This window comes from Cygnus atratus, chromosome 14 (assembly GCF_013377495.2).
Source record: "Cygnus atratus isolate AKBS03 ecotype Queensland, Australia chromosome 14, CAtr_DNAZoo_HiC_assembly, whole genome shotgun sequence".
NCBI lineage: Eukaryota > Metazoa > Chordata > Aves > Anseriformes > Anatidae > Cygnus > Cygnus atratus.
The window spans coordinates 11,356,416-11,372,943 of NC_066375.1; the positions used below are offsets into that span (position 1 = coordinate 11,356,416).

The 16,528-nt window shown below is 47.9% G+C and overlaps 1 protein-coding gene across 1 annotated transcript in view; it reads right to left on the bottom strand.

The window, feature by feature from the left end:
- CYSTM1 (cysteine rich transmembrane module containing 1) overlaps positions 1 to 12,358 on the bottom strand; it is a 30,520-nt gene extending 18,162 nt beyond the window's left edge. Inside the window, exons 1-2 of the mRNA XM_035559695.2 lie at positions 12,227 to 12,358; positions 2,225 to 2,472 (exon numbers count right to left, since the gene is read on the bottom strand). Coding sequence (XP_035415588.1) covers positions 2,225 to 2,453 — 229 coding nt within the window. The 5' untranslated portion in view covers positions 2,454 to 2,472; positions 12,227 to 12,358. The remainder of the gene's footprint in view (positions 1 to 2,224; positions 2,473 to 12,226) is intronic.
- Between the last annotated feature and the right edge of the window lie 4,170 nt (positions 12,359 to 16,528).

Consider the following 16,528-nt stretch of genomic DNA (forward strand, 5'->3'; position numbering starts at 1 on the left):
TACAATGAAAAGTTCCTAACAGGAACTGTCTCAAGTTCCAGTTTCCCATAAAATGAGGACCTTGAACTTATCTTCGTCATGGTGCACCGTTGAGTCAGAGTAACACAAAGTGGTAAAACAGAGGGGCTGAGAAGGCAGTTATCTCAAAAACGCAGCAAAAGCATACAGACCCCAATCCTGAGAAGGCTCTAACTACTAGCACAAGTCCCAGTGACTTAGGATGGTATACGGAGAATGACTTCAATAAGCAACAGCTAAGGACAGCTTCACATAGCAGCAAAGGCATCACAGGAATTGTCTGAGTCCTGACAACTTACCAAGTGATGTCAGCTTCAAAACCCACTCTAACAGCCAGTCATTACAACAGACGTACTGGAAGTGCTAGCACCTTGCACAGCTGTAAAGCACTGACTCAGGTTTTGATGTGATGATTTAGCCTTGTTTCTCTCCACTCTCAGGTTAGTCCTTCTGTAACCGTTCCAGACATCTAGCACACACAAACTGTACCTCTATTCTCCTGCCAGAGGGCAGCCCCCACCTAAAATGGAGGTGTCCAGACAGCATCTCTACAGAAGTGCTCCCCACAGCTCTCCTGTGGAATAGCCCTGTCAGTAGCTCTGGCCACATCCTCCAGCAGCCCAAGGCAGCCAGGACAGCTGTAGGTACTTAAGTTAAGGCTCTTCTCAACAGCTCAGAACTGTGTGTGATATTCATTGCAGCAGAGGCAATGATGGTGTCTGGCTTTCCAGTCCGGATTAGTATAATTATCACAGAATTGCAGGGGTTGGAAGGGACCTCAAGAGATCATCGGGTCCAACGCCCCTGCCAAAGCAGGTTCCCTAGAGCAGGTTGCCCAGGTAGGCCTCCAGACGGGCCTTGAATATCTCCAGAGAAGGAGACTCCACAACCTCCCTGAAAGGAGGTTATGGTTACGAGGAGGTTATCATCACTGAGGAAGCTCAAAATAAGGCACTGGAGTTGGTATGGCAAAAAGAGTACCCACGCTGATGGGGTGTATACACTCCATGATGCATAAGTAGAGATTTTAAAACCAAAGCCAACGGAACACTGAGGAGAATAAACTTGGTCTCTAGGTATATGTCCTCACCAGCACAACCAAGTTAATAGAACACACTGAACACTTCTCCTCTTCTCAGTGTGGGAAAGGCAGGGACCAGACCCAGCCTTGCCAGAATCCCAGAGTCGTTGAGGTGGGAAGGGACTTCTGGAGATCCTGCTAGCAGGGTCAGCGGGCACAGGCTGCCCAGGACCATGTTCAGATATATCTGAATATCTCCAAGGAGAGAGACTCCAACACCTCTCTGGTGAACCTGTGTCAATGCTCCGTCACCCGCACAGTAACGAACTGCTTTCTAACGTTTAGATGGAACCCCCTGTGCTCCAGTTTGCGCCCATTGCTTCTTGTCCTGGTATTGGGCACCACTGAAATGAGCCTGGCTCCATCTTCTTTGCACCCTGCCTTCAGGTATTTATAGACATTGATAAGATCCTGCCCCAGCCATCTCTTCTTCAGGCTCAACAGTCCCAGCTCTGCAGTGTGCCCCACAAGAGCTGTAAGTATCCAGATTAAACCAGCATACCAACTGAGGGAAAATGGCAGATGGACGAGGTAGCTTCCAAGGTAAGTTACCCTGTCTTCCTTGCCCCAGAAACCTATTTCCCCCCACCCCCACACAATAATAGCTTCAGGAAAACACACAAAAGTTCAGGAATACACACAAAAGCTCATGAATTATTCCAACTGCACTACCACATCACTTGGACAGCTGTTCACAGGCTCAAGAAAATTGATGCATATTAACTGAGTAAGAACCACACATTTGAGTTTTAACTGTTTTAGCTACGCAGCTTTCAGATAAACTTTTATCTGCCAGAAGACAGGCAGAATGAGAGTTGTGGGAAATCCAAAGCCAGCAACAAGCGTGTGTAACAACCTCAGCGTAAGGATTCCTTTCAGAGATCAGCATTAAGGACCTTCAGCAGTACCTCTGAAGAGCCAGAGAACTATCAGAGGCACAAAATTGCAAAATCAGGCAGGAAAACACGCTATAATCAAAACACCTACCTCAAACAGGTCTCCACCTCCCCCAGCTCTGTTAATGCCAGAACCTGATAACCATATTACTTCAAGGTCAACACGCACTCATGCATTTGTAAGACAGAAAAGGTTACAATTGCTTTGCGCCATTGCTGCTAGATGTACCTGTGTTTTTAGGCCCCTCCGTGTACACTGGTCCTGGAGGCGGAGGTGCATTTTGCCATCCATACTGCGGATAACCTTGATAACCTGGCTGACCTGGCTGATACGGCCCTGTAGGTCCAGGAGGATAGCCAGGATAGGGGCCAGGAGGACCACCTGGTTGTTGCACGTAGGGTGGGTAAGGGGCAGTCGGTCCCGGGCCGGAGTAAGGTGGAGGATTTTCGTAGTTCATTTTGGACGCAGAATCTGTCCTGCAGAAGAACAAATACAAACAAGAGTTGGTTTGCTTTCACCTGCTTCATCCACAAGCATATAAATCCCATTTCAGACTGCTTTCCAGGGGACTGGAATTTGACACAACCAGACCCAAAAGTACCTTGTCAAGTAGCGAGGATATTTTTAACTCCTTCACAGGGCACAGCCTGAGCTGAAGTGACTTCTTTTAAGTGACTTCTTTTAAGTGACAGGAGTTTAGCACAGGAGAGCAAGGAGAGTGGCTTGCTCATTTCCAGTCATGCATTTGCTACTCACTCTAAGACATTTAACAGCCTTGCTACTGCAAAGAAAATGATTTCTGCTTCTACTCATGACTAAATTGCTTTTAAGTGAGTTTTAAAAGTGATTACTTCCTATTTCTGTCAATATTAAAGAGGAAAAACATGCAGAAAAGCAGCCTATCCAAGACACATACTTGATAGCCTTAATGATAGAAGGAGTGAACACACATCCTCAGCTGAGATGTGCTTTGTTCTGGAGTAGAACAACATTACACTTCTGCTAATTGTTACAAGCATCTAGACCATCACTTTGGAGCAAGGCTGTGTATGAATAATTTCCTGATGAAACTGTAACTCAGCACATCATCTATTCTTCCAGTAATATGTAAGTGAACCATTAAGCAGCCAAAAGCAATCAGAACCTTGGGCTCAGTCTCGTTAAAAAAGCAGCACTAAAGACACTTCAGGTTTTATGAAGTCTCTATCCAATGTATTACTCATGCAACAGCCATCAGAAGACAGGACTGTCACCACAATGATTAAACTTTAATTAACCTCCAAGCAGCATGACTGAGCAAGACATTCCTTACACTGGGTTTCGGAAGCTTCTCTCTGTCCGAGAAACAGAAACATCCCTAACACCACACGTCCAGGAGCCATCCTGTTCTAAGTAGCTGCACCCTGCTATTTTCTTTCACCAAAATACGGTGGAGAAGGGTCACCATTTCCCTGTGGCGCATACCTCTTTCCCCATACCAGGAAGTCTGGGAGAAATACCAGGAGCATGACTTGCCTTTGCTAAGGCTGAGTGCTGCTGATACAGAGGAGAGGCTGATGAACAGTCAGCAGGACCCACTTTAGACAGTGGATGGCCCACTGCAGCTGGGACAGATTTTCCTCGACACTCAATATTCTGCAGTAGTTCTCCGAGATGTGCAGATTTTGAGGCCAGAGGAGACCATTAACACATCCAGACTGAGCTCTGGCATGACACAGGCTAAAGAATTTCACCTTCGTAACTCTATAGCGAGCCCAAAGCAGTCACGCTCCAGGCAGAAGCCATCCGAGTCAAGACTCGGGGCTATGTTTAGCTGCTGCAGTCCCTGGCTGAACACTGACCTGAATGTTGTTTGTTTGCAGCTCGCTATTTCATCACCTCAGAAAGAGCTGCCTGTCCTTCCCCAGGGAAGGCTGCAGAGGCTCTCTGCATATTCACCAGCCACTCCTACCTGCATGCTGCTAGCAGTATGCTCACCCTGTAGATACCACGCGCCGTCCTCCACACGCAGCCCTGTCCTCTTCTTGCTGTGCCAGCCGGGCAGTTCTAGTTAACTGCTCACACACTGGTGTTATCTTTCCAATGGGCATTTCTTAATGCCTTTGAGAAAGAGTTTTAACTGTTTTACCAACGCCAGTGATTAGAGGAATTTTATTTTATTTTCCCACTGCCAGGCCAGCCAGACCACTTAACCGCTCATTTTAAAATGATCAAGCACAACAGAAGTTCAGCTTCAGGCTTGTTAACCCTCACGGTGCACTGCAACACCTCCGCCAAGTCAGCAGCAAGGAAGTTCTCCCTTCAAAGAGCTGGCAAAGCAAGCAGCAAGCCCTTCAACTTACTCAGATGCAACAAACTAGAGAATAGGGACCTGAGGAATCACTAATGTTCATCTAACCCAGAAACTCAGCCCAAAATACTGGCCAAACGCAAGTTCCTGGGGAAGAACAAGTGAATGCACGTGACTACATACACGCAGTGGCTACACTCCCCTCAGTACCGAAGCAGGGAACCTGTCCATTATCCCGTAGCTGCCTGGATTCCTCACGAGCACCTGTCATGCACTGGGTCATCCCGAAACACTTTCGGAGAGCTGGCTCAACTGCCAGACCACACAGGCTACACACAAACACCTCTGTGAAAGATGTTGGATGGGCATCACCTGTACAAGGCTGCGCCTGGTAAAGCTTATATTCCATCCAAAGAATATGGTAAAGCAAGAGCCTGGCTAAAGCAGACAGCCATGGTGAATGAGTAAAGAAAGCTGCATGCCAGCAGCTCTGCCAAAGAGCTTAAGAAACTAGAGAGGAGTCTGGCAGTGGCCTGTGTAAGAAGGGAACGGTGGCATCATAGACAACGAACACTGGTAAAAGCAGCTTTGTGTTAGCCATGGCAAAACTCAGTTTTCAAAGATGGGCAGGAATGGAATGGAGCTTCTGCTTCTTAACACAGAGGGACTGACAAGAAAACTGGATGCAGTCTACCAGAAAGCAGACAGACACTTGCACAGAGATGTCAGAAGAACACAACAGAACAGAAAAACAGTGAAGAATGAGATTAAGAAGGGTATAGCCTTCCAGGGCAAAAGTTAATTTTCCCCTCAAAAAAGAGCAGAAAGTACCACAACCAAGAAGAGGTCAAAAGTGAAAGAGAGCATCCAACAAGAACAGTTTCAGCAGCAACTGTATTGGAGATTTTTTTGATGATTGAGAAGATTAAAACTCCTGAAAACTTCATAAAGGCATTCAGCAAGCCTAGAAGGTGGTTGCAGAATACTCCAGAGGTCCTAAGCACAGCTTCCACCCACTCTCTCTGAGCTGTAAAGGTCAGCCTTCCTGCAATGGGCTTTGTCCCAAGGTACATTTCCTGGAATATGTTTTCCCTGTCCCCATTTCCATCATCAGTTACTGCCGTGCATACACTCTTCTCTAGTTGCCCTTTTTGAACTGCATGACAACATCTATGTCTTCCCAACTCTCATGAATCATACATGATTTTACATGCTTTACATGCCTTATTTACAAACCTAGGTATGTGTTTGCAAAGCAGGGCCTTAAATCCCTACATAGATACTTTTCAGAGACATACCTGAGCTCCTAGTCAAGAGTATTATTACCAAGCTTTATTGGGGGTTCTTACCCTGTCCTAATTCCACAGGAGTTGTAACCCACACTTACTCCTACAAGCATGCATCACGCGGCATGCTTGTGGCTTTCCCAACAAGCACCCTGTAGACAAAGCTCTATAGAAAGCAACCTCCATGACAGTAAAGCCCTTTGTTTTTCATGGCACTCCAGGAGGTCCCATCAGGAAGCCTCAGTGCAGCACTGCACAGTCTCACCTGATGTGGAATTTTGGTTTAAAACCAAATCCAGCAAACTCAGATTCCTCTGATGTTACCTAAGCATTTGCCCTACATTTTGCTGGATAACAGAAAATTTATTAGTTTTCTGATTCTCTTCAGACACACGTTGCTATTCCTTCCCCCCCTCAGCAAAACTGAGTAATTTTGCTAAGAAATAAGCCTGTTAATATACCATTACAGTTCCAGAAGATATCTGGACTTCTGCTCCGTGCTGCTGAGCAAACATTTTTCCTCTACCCTAACAGAAGGGCAGAATTTTTAAATAAGCAGCTTACTGTACCCCAAAGGGCCGCACGCTGACTCTCTTAAGGGCTTGGGAGAAGGAAAAAAATTAAAAATAAAAATCACTGTAGCAGTCCATAATCAATTCACCATATATATATATATATAATATACACACACACAGATATATAGCACAATATATATCCTCGCACACAAGGTGTGGGGGAAGGATCATACATAAGAACAAACCATTACGTGAGGACGCAAGTCCTACCTAGGACAGCAACCTATGTTTGAGTAATGCAGGTGCAAGTACAGAACTATGATGCTTCGTATACTCATATGTATTTTTTTTAACCTGTCAATTTTGGCAACCACTACGCCTTGAAGAAACCAATTTAATCATTACACTTTTGAAAATACCTACTTCTTCCTTGCTTTAAACTCACTGCCTCCTACTAGTTCAGCATACTAGCAAAGCTGTTACAGAGCTCATCAGTCCCATAGCACATCCTGTTCCTGAGCCGTTCTCGTCACCCATCCCTTTGCCTCTGGTTTCGGTGTCCCCGTGGGGAGCAAGAAGCCACTGGAAGCTGTGCGGTGCTGCGGCAGTGTCCTTCTGCTCCATCCCCTTCCCAAGCAATTGTTTCACTGACCAGCTACCAGGTTCACAGAATCACATCCTGAGTCAGTTAAGGGACCCACAGGGATCATCGAGTCCAGCTCCTGGGGACTTGTGAGATTCTTCTACAAGTCTCTGAAGACAGCCTTAGTTTCACCAGTCCTGGAAAAGTCTCCTTGTGCACAAGCTGCCACCTCTTCACCCCTTTCCACAGATCACCACGTGATGGGACTCCAGCAGCGACCCTCTCCCCTCGGGAGGTTAGACTCTTGCTGCTCCCTCCCATCCTTTTTTTGAGTGCGTTTATGAATCCAGTAAGATCCAGTGATGAATCCAATGAGAATCACCTTTATCCCATCCGGGTTTAGGAATCAATGGGAAGGATTTTTTCCTAAACTGGTACTCTGTGGTAGCCTCATTTAGACATCTGACTGCCGTTCCACTTTGCAAGAGCAGCCCTGCAGCTCAGCACAGCATCGAGAACACGCGGGACTTCTGGTCAGAAGGTAACACAATGCAGGAAAACAAGCAAGGACAAAGAGAAAACGGGGAAGTACAAGGGAAGGAAAGCTCTTCTGTTAGCATAAGGGGTTCTCGAGTAAGAAGCTTTCACACTCTACCAAAGAGACCTGGCTTTACTCTCTTCCCTCCCCCAAAAGGGCCACTTAAAAGGCTGGCCTTCACACACATCTCTTTTGAGGTCAGTGCAATTCTAGCCTTTTAAACTGACTCAAGACCAGCATGAATTTATGTCTAACTGTTGGCAGTGACAACGTCTTGTTACCTCCGCAAAAACTGAAAGCAATACGCACATAAGAACCATTTGCATTTTTACACTGTAGGCGTTCACAGCTGCTAACCCACCTGCAAAGAAATACCTGTCCTTATGGGCTGCTGAAAGGCTGAACTTTCAAACTCAATCTCCTATGAAAATGGATCAATTAAGTAAAAAGCTGCATGTATGGGGGGCATGACAACCTAATGTAGGTACTGAAACAGGGTAAAAAGCCTCCCATTGCATAGGGAGCAGCACAAAAAATAGCTCTCTGAAAACCAGTGAGAGATTACTAAATCTAAAAAATACGTGTAATGAAAAATGAAGATAATCCTCCCTCTGCCCTTCCCTCCCTCCTCCAAAGAATATTAGCATTTTTTAAGAACTTTAGAAATGAAAGTTTGCTTTTATGACAGCAGAGCAAGCAGCACGCTTCATATACTATTCAGGTCAGGAGAAATCACGCTGTGCACGTTAGATATCGATTCAGCTGGCTGTTGTACGGTTCAAGTCAGAGAACGCAGTGAGAGGCACAGGCCCTGAGAAGGGCAGCTGAGTGCCCTGATGTAACCCACCCTGCTGACGCCTGCAGCGCTAGGAAGTCGTTTCCCAATGCAGAGTTCTAATGGAAAGTACATCAAAGAGCAACAAGCCAGCTCCTGGCAACAAGCCTAGAATTTAAATTGTATTTCATATGAACAGTATCCAAGTGAAAAAAGTACAAGTGGCTTTCAAATGGCACTGGTTCTGTGTTTCCCCCTTATCAGCTTCTTTCCAAGCTCCGCACAGCCACTGCATAAAAGGTACATTAAGAACAAACTGTAAGAGATTCCTTCTTGCTTGGTTGACTTCCAGGAAGAACCTCCTCTCGAGGGTCCCTACCCACTCCAGCAGGTAGTATTACCAGCCTGGAGTAATGACTTCACAGCAGAACTGCATTCACCCTCTAAATAAAAAGTTGCTCAAAAACATTTTGCTTCCCAAAACGCAGGTCTAAGCAGGAGTGAAAAGCACTGCTTTGTGCCATCGGAAGAAAAATCGACAACACTGTCTTGTTTCAACCAATTTCCTTAAAAGGTCTCTGGGGATAGGGAATACCCCGTGGTTATCGGAGAGAGGTGGATTTCCTCACCTTTATTCTAGTGGTTGACAGAACTTTCCTAAACAAAAACTCAGCAGCTGTTCTGAATAGTAGAAGTCACCAGAGCAGGCACCTCCGCTGACTAGGTTTGGATGAGGAGGTGTTTAACCTTCACAAACTCCCGAGCTGGGTGCTACCTCATCCGTGATCCTCCAAGCCCACAGAGGCCTCAAGTCTGCCCAGCTGACACACAAGGCTGACCCTCATACCCCTCCAAACTGAAAACTTAAACCCGTCCCACTTTCTCTGTCCCATTACCTGTCACACCTCCTTGACAAAGCCAGCATGGCACATATGTTTCCAGGAGATTTTTTTGTTTCAAAAATAAGGGCTTTGATCAGCTTTAAAGGGCCTATAGACACACTGACAGCATTTGCCTCAGATTAAACTGTCTTTGTAGAGCTTCGTAGTTTTAAGATTTATCTGTGACGCTCCGTCTCACTTTAGCAATGCAGCCTCATGTCCATGTAAGTTGGAATGCCAAGATTTTCCTCCTGCTGACAAGCTTCAATGTCTTGTCAATTGTTATGAGCATAAGCTCCTCAAAAACAGTACTCACAACTTGCTCCCTAATTTTTCTGATTGCAACATGCTGTCAACTGTATACCTACATGTTGTGCATTGCAGAAGTAACAGCAGGAAACTGGAAGAGCTGCTTGTGTAGTTCCTACAATAAAAATGCTAATGGAAAAAGAGATCAAATCCACTGCACTGTTACTGTTATCACATGAACTGCATCCTTACACGGCACGGTTTCAAAATTTCCAGACATCTGATTAAAAGTTTTAAGAGCACATGATTTAACTGCATAGACTAACAACTGTGATGATGGGAAGTTTCGCAGCACAGATCCTCCAGCGTGAAGAGCCAAAGCACTCGGTGCTCACTCATCAGCTGAGATACTGCACCACGTTGTGGTAAAGACGCAAGAAAAAGAAAAGCCCTTTCTATGGAACACATGCTAGATACAGGCATTAAGGCCCTGGTTTCAGGTTTTGAACGTTTTTTTGTACAATGTGCTTGTTCAAATCTTTTTGTAACGTGCTACATTAGAGATCCAGAAATATGCAAGCATATATTTTGCTCTTAAAGGGATGTATTAAGACATTTTTAAGGCACAACAAATACCAAAACCAAAAATCAATGAAACCATCTGATTGTCAAGTTAAACTAGACTCTGCAAATAGTAGTTAAAGAGGCTTTGTTGGTCCAACTGAAAAGAGAATGAGAAACAAAGAGCCTGACTGGCAAGAAGATTAATAAGCACCCGAGACAGATAATACATTCATATGTGTCGTTCAGATGGTGCTCTGGCAGCATCCCAGTAATGGAACAGCAGCAGTCTTTCATGATAGCCTCCCCGACTCTGATAAACTGGTGGATTTGATGGAAGATACTACCCAGACTGCATGATATTTCCCACTTCTCAAGCGTGCATTGAAAACACATTGAAGGGCAGCAGACAGCTTCGAAGACACAGCAAAGTCAGCGTATGCAGACAGAAATACACACATTTCCTGCATCTCAGATCTCCTTACTCAAAAAAAGGGATTTTTGTCACAGGGTGGAAAATGGAATGAGATGAACATCTTTCCCTATGCTTTCTCACTTGTGCTTTTCCTCCTTTTCCACATCATACATGCCGCTGCAACACGATTCTTTACATAGCCTATAGGGGATATACAAGAATCCTCTTTAATGACTACTTGCGGCAAAAGCAAGTACCTCTGATACAACATTTTGTCAAGAAAGCCTTTGCCTAACTCCGTCATAGGTTGAAAAGAAGCTGTAAAGTGTCCAGGGCACTGCTGTCAGACCAAATAATGCCTTAACGATGCATTATAATGATAAGAAGTGGAAAGAAACAGTGTTTTTTGATGACTGATATAAGGGATGCAATAGGGCAGACCTACATTGCAAAGCTGGTGCATGCCCAGTGCACCCTGCAGTCCCAACTGGCAGCCAGGCAGGCACTGAAGCGTAATGCAGCTTCCAGTGTCCTCCCTATGGGAGCAGTGGCAGCAGCAGGAACGTGCTCGCAGCCACACCACAACCAGGAAGCATCCCCCGAGGTATCAGGGTGTGCACCTGCTCTGGAAACGTGGAGGAAGGCGACCTCTTGATGTGCTGGGTGAGAGCCTTGGATGCCTTGTGGGAAGCGGCTGCAGGCGGCAGGATGCCAGACCTGCAGTAATGAGCCTGTCTGAATGACTCAGGCTTCTCGCTACCTTCCTCAGTTCCCAAAAATGACAGAGTACCATTCTCTACAACTTGAGCCACAGGGTTTCGGGTCAGAAACAGGAAGTTGAGAGGCAAAGCACAGAAGTGACTGAGTAGAAAATAGTGGTATCAAAGGTGGGCATTTGAGCTCTGCTCAAGTCTGCCACTCCCGCTAGAAGCTTTCATGATCCCTTGTTATTCAGTCTGCAGCCAGGTCATAGGGAACAAGTACCTGAAACAGTGCAGACCTGTTTGTTGAAGGAGTTACACAAGCTTGCTGTGCCCTGCTACAAAACACGAAGTAACACATTAATCTGAAGAGGCATAGAATTATCCCTGAAAACAAGCAGTTCCTCTGTTTATTGTACACAAAGCCCTCCAGGTAATTCTCCATCATCCCAGTGCAATAACAAAAGCAGAACACCTATGCTCACGTTTACAGGAACGCCTGTTTGAAGCAGCAAGCCACTGCCAGTCTTCAGTGTATGGCCCACACTGCGAGGTGCTGAGGGCTGGGTGTTGGCACAAGACACGGGGCAGCAAGTCTCCACGTCCCTCACCCTGAGGCAGAAACGGCCCGGGGCAGCCTCTACCCAGCAGATGTCACCTGCTTACAGGACATTCCTCCTCAGCCTCCACAGCGAGGACACCCACCAGTATCTGCTGGTGAGAGTCGCCGTTCTTGAACCCTTCGGGGCACGTTAAATCAGCGTTTTAACGAAGATGGCCTTTACTGGACGCAAAAGAGGCAAACTCCAACAGTGCCGCAGAAGTTTCTGCTCATGAAAAGAATACCGTTGTGTGCAGCGCAGCTGGTTATTGAACACATTAATTCCTGACCACCCCCCAAAAAGCACTGAAATACGGCCACCGAAACACTGCAAATTTCAACATTTTCTGCCGCCTCCTCATTCAGTGTACTATAGTAGCAGCGCTCTTATTACCAAAAGTTTCTAGGAAGAGGCGGTCTTTTTATTAAAGCAACCGGTGGAAGGGGAAGAAACACGCCTATTTTCCGGCACAGAAGCACTTCCACACTCGGTACCTTGCCACTGCGTTTACTACGACACCAAGCAGTCATTTTACCACATCACGGAGACCTCCCGCACCCAGACGACCGACCCGACCCCGCTGCCGGCACGGCTCCGGCAGAAGAGGCGGAGGCACCCAAGGCAGAACGCCCTGCTCCCTGCCACACACGGCTCCCCGCCTCACCCCCTCACCCCCTCCGGGGCCGTTCCCTGGGCCTCTGCTGGCCAGGGGGGGCCCTGCCCGGCCTCCGGGCCTTGGCCAAGCCGCCCTCAGGGCCGGGCAGGGCCCCGCACCCCGCGGCCCCCCAGCGCCCATGCTCCCCTCGCGCCCCCCCCCCCCCTGCCCGGCCGTACCTGAGGCGCTGCCCTGCACCTGCTGCGCGCCCCGCGGCGGGCGGTGACGTAGCGAGAGCGAGCCCAGCCCCCGCCCCTCCCCGAGCGGAGCCGGGCGCTGATGGCGGAGGGGCGGGGCGACGTCGCGAGCCCCCCCCCCGCGGGGCGGGGGCGGGACGGGGCGGGGCCGGGGGGCGCTGAGGCGCTGAGGTGATGGGGGGGGGGTTCGGGGCTGGGCATGGGGGTTGCGTTTTCGTCTTCGTCGGTCGTTAGAGCGAATCGGGGCAGTTTAATAAGTGCTGACCCCATCCCGCATGAAACCGCCTGGCCACGAAGCAGCAGAGGACAGAGGGCTCCCTGCTGCAGCTGAGGCTGTGGTCCCTGAGCCAGCCACCCGTCCCCCCCAGCCCCCCTGCTGCCAGCCACACCGTCCTGCTCGGGGCTGGTACTGCCCAGAGCCTCCTGGATGGCAAATTACTTTGCAAAATGGGAAAAACCTATCATAACAAAATAAATAAAAAAAAATCCTCTGGATAATTTTGTGCCACGCTGGGTGATTTTGTTCAAGTGGCCTGTGCCACAGGGAGCAGGCACTGAGGGGCCGTGGGCAGGCAGGGACACTGCCAGGCGCCAGTTCGGCTGCCCTGGGAGCTGCAGATCAGCTCCTCCATGTGTAGCTTTCTTTACCTTACAATATTATTTACATATTCATTGGTAGATGACATACCTACCCATACCTGTATGTCACAGCAGACAAAATACGCTTTATTCCACTGGTTAGCACTAACCTTGTCTTGGTCCTTTACTCCAATGCCAGTGAACATACTCTGTTGACTTTTAAACATTAACTGAGAAAGCAGCTTGAAAAACACTGTTTAATTTTGTTAAAATTTTAAAATGATACTTGGTAGTTAAATCTACTTATTGCCCAGTCAAATAATTCCGTATAGGCTTTATTGCTCCTATTATCCCTCCAACAGAAATTATATGTTCATTTGTAGGTCCAAATACCTTGACTGTACCCTGGAAATGAGGCTGAGATTTCACACCGTATAACACTGTACAACAGGCTGGGATTTAGCCCCTATAAAAAGCATGTGTCAGCTCTCTGTGGGATGGGAAGAGGTGGATTTCCTGGTGAACCAAGGCAAATGGAGGGTATGGTCACCCAGTTTCCACTAGCTGTGTTAGCACATGACACAAAGTTACCCGAGAGGCAGGAGCATCCTGAAGGCATTACACGGTTAGAACTGATGCGTTCACCTCCTGCCCAGGCTGCACAGCCTGTTTGTGTGTGCGTGCGATGTAGTTGCTACCGAGTTGCAGCTGAGGGCAGAAAACTCCTGAGACATACTGATGTGATTGCTTGAAAACATTATCTGAGATGCTGGGAGACAGACAGGCTTTTGCACCTACTAAAACAGCCTCCTTTTTGCCTTTCTTTTACCAGTGATTTTCTCTCTTGCTTTCTTCAGTTCTGTACTGTTGCCTACTCAGGAACGTGGGAAGGGAAATGTGAATCCAGCTTTCTGGGAAAACTCTGCTGCCTGGAAACTCTGTTTGAGCAAGATTTACCTCCCCTAGCCCTCCCTACCTTGGACACATTCAGAGGCTTTATAATCATAGCTTTTGTCTTTGGTGTTTACTTTTTAAAATCTTATTGTCCAAAAGACACAATCCAGAGGGAATGACTTGACCCTGCAGAGTAAAAATGGAGAAGCTGAGACCACACAGCACTGCAGAGAAGGTGAATTGTAAGATGGGGAATGGCAGAGTGCACAACCATTGCACGGACAACTTGCTGTGGTTGTTTGCCCCCATTCTTGCTGACTTTCCCACCTCTTTCCACACAGTCATTTGGTTAAACCTGTTGCAAAAGCCTTGTGAAACACCCCGTTGACTTGCAAGGCAATTACGTGAGACTGTAGTCTGCAGGAAGGGCTGGGCAGTTTTGTTAGCTATCAGTTTTGGCGGAAGTGGGCAGAAGGGCCAGGTCTTTATGTGCGGTGGTGCCAGCCAGAGAGATCCCCGTCCATCCCCATGCTCCTGCCCTCCTGCGTGTTTGTCCCTGCCACCTGCCAGCACGTCAGTGCAGAAATATCCTGTGGACCTTGTGGGCAGATCCAGGATCAATAAAACACTTCAACATGGAAATGCTGCCTTGGAGGGTAAGATCAGCAGGTCTGCGCTCTGTGTGCTGAAATCCAAGGCCTGCCCGGGTCAAAGGTACTTTCTCAGATATAATTTATGCTGTTAGAAAAGTTTTCTGACTTGCTTGCTGAAGATTTACAATTTAAATGTTTGAGTCCATAGTTTCTTTCAGGGACACAAGGATTTAGAAGGAGATACTTGTCTGAGCTGTGCCTGGGTGTCTGATCTGAACCAAATGAGCACTGCTGGATCCAGGAGGGGACGTGCTGATACTCCTGCTGGCAAACCATGGCAATTGGGTCCTGTGAGCAGAGAAGCAGCAGCAACCCAGTCTGCAAAACCCATGTGTGAGATGGGTGGCTGCTGTGCTGGCTGGTCCAATCTGGACCACATGTTCCTGCTGTGCTGCTGTTCAACAGATTCAATGCCCTTTCACATGTTGTCAGCCCCATCTGAGTGAATCTAAGCCATGCACTCTAAAAACTGGCTTTGTGACACAGAAGCAATGCTTGTTCATACCTTCTTCTTTAGGATGAGTTCTGGTGAGCTGGTCTTTGCCTCAGGTTCCCTGACAGCGAATTGCTGGCAGCACCTCCCTCTCTGCCTTCCACTCTGCAGAGACCTGGGAAGCACCATGGGCCAGAGAGGCTGTTAGAGTGCTCACTGTGTCCTGACCTTATGCCAGATATTCCCAAAGTAGATCTGCTCTTCTGCTCACATGTTCTAGAGCTCTGAGTCCTTCCCAAGCTGCTGTTCTGTGCTGAGGCTCTCTGAAGCATGCTCCATCATGTTCAGTGTCTTTTGGTCTCTACCCGCATTATGCTCATCTCTCACTCCCACACCAGCCAGTCAAGAGAGATCTATGCTGGATGGTAAGGTATGAATGTTGTTATACTTGGGTGTGTGGAAACAAAACCTCATCAAGGGTCAGGCTAATGCAAAGAAAGTGGATCACCTGGCAAAGCCCTAGGCTCAAGGACCCCCACTGGAAGATGCCTACTGAATGTGCAGCTAGAGCATCTTCTCCTGTGCCAGGGTTGAGGCTTGAGATGTACACATCACAAACACATGAATGCTCCCTACACTCCCAGTGTGACTGATGGAAGCAGCATCATTCTGCTGTGGCTCAGTTTTCCTATCAGCAAGAAAAGGCTGAACAGAGGCCACCCCTGAAAGCATGGATTTCGACTCACCATTGTTCATATAGAAGGTCAAGAAAATGAAGGCTGGGTGCTCTTGAAGGGACATCATCATTTGTGGTGGAGAAAATGTGCAGCAGGCCTACAGGTTTGAGTTCAAAAAGCAGGTGCGATCATCTTGCTCTCCAGCTGGTGCATTGCCGGGTGCTGTCCCCCAGGGGTTTGAGCAGGCAAGCCCTGGTTGCTCCCAGGTGGATGGTGGAGCCCGTCACTCATACAGCTGCCAGGGTTGAGGAGGAAATTCCCCTTACCTTAGTGAGTGCTGTGCAGCTGCTGAGGCGAGGCATGTTTCAGTTTGGCTGACTCTGCTCCAGAGGCTTTCAAGCTGTGGGAAACCAAGACACCAGCAGCAGTAAAACAGCAACAGTACCTCAATCATGGGCTGGCCTGACTCCGATTCAGCAGAAAAGATCAATGGTGGCTTGGCAGAACCATTGTGGACTGCGGAAATCTTGCCTGTGTTTAGGCCACAAGGTCCCTATGTGGTTTTCTCCAGGAGCTCTGGGCAGTGCTGGGGAGCCCTGCCGGCTGTGTGGTGCTGCAGGGGGACCTGGAGGTCAGCAACACGGCAAGCCATGAACGCAAAAGAGCAGAGGAGGCACGTGAATGGTCTGGAGGTGATCATTGTAGAGCCAAAGCAGGTCCCAGCTAGACAGATTGAGGTTTGAAGGGCATTCACCTGTGGACACAAGATGTGCAGACCTGTCACATTTGGGGTGCCTGGTAACCAAGGTGTCAGTGCCTTGTCAATGCTGGACAAGGCTGCAACTTCAGCAATCAAATTCCACTCTCCTGGTATGCTGTTTAGCCCAGGAAAACCTCCTGTTGGATAAGCACAGAAAGGAGATGGAGGGAGGGAGTCAAAGGCTGAAATCACTCCAGGAAGTTCTGTTAGCAGCAGCTGAGCATGGGGAAAATTCCAGTTGTGGAAATGGCTCTATCTGAATGACCTCTACTGCCAGCTGAGCTAGTT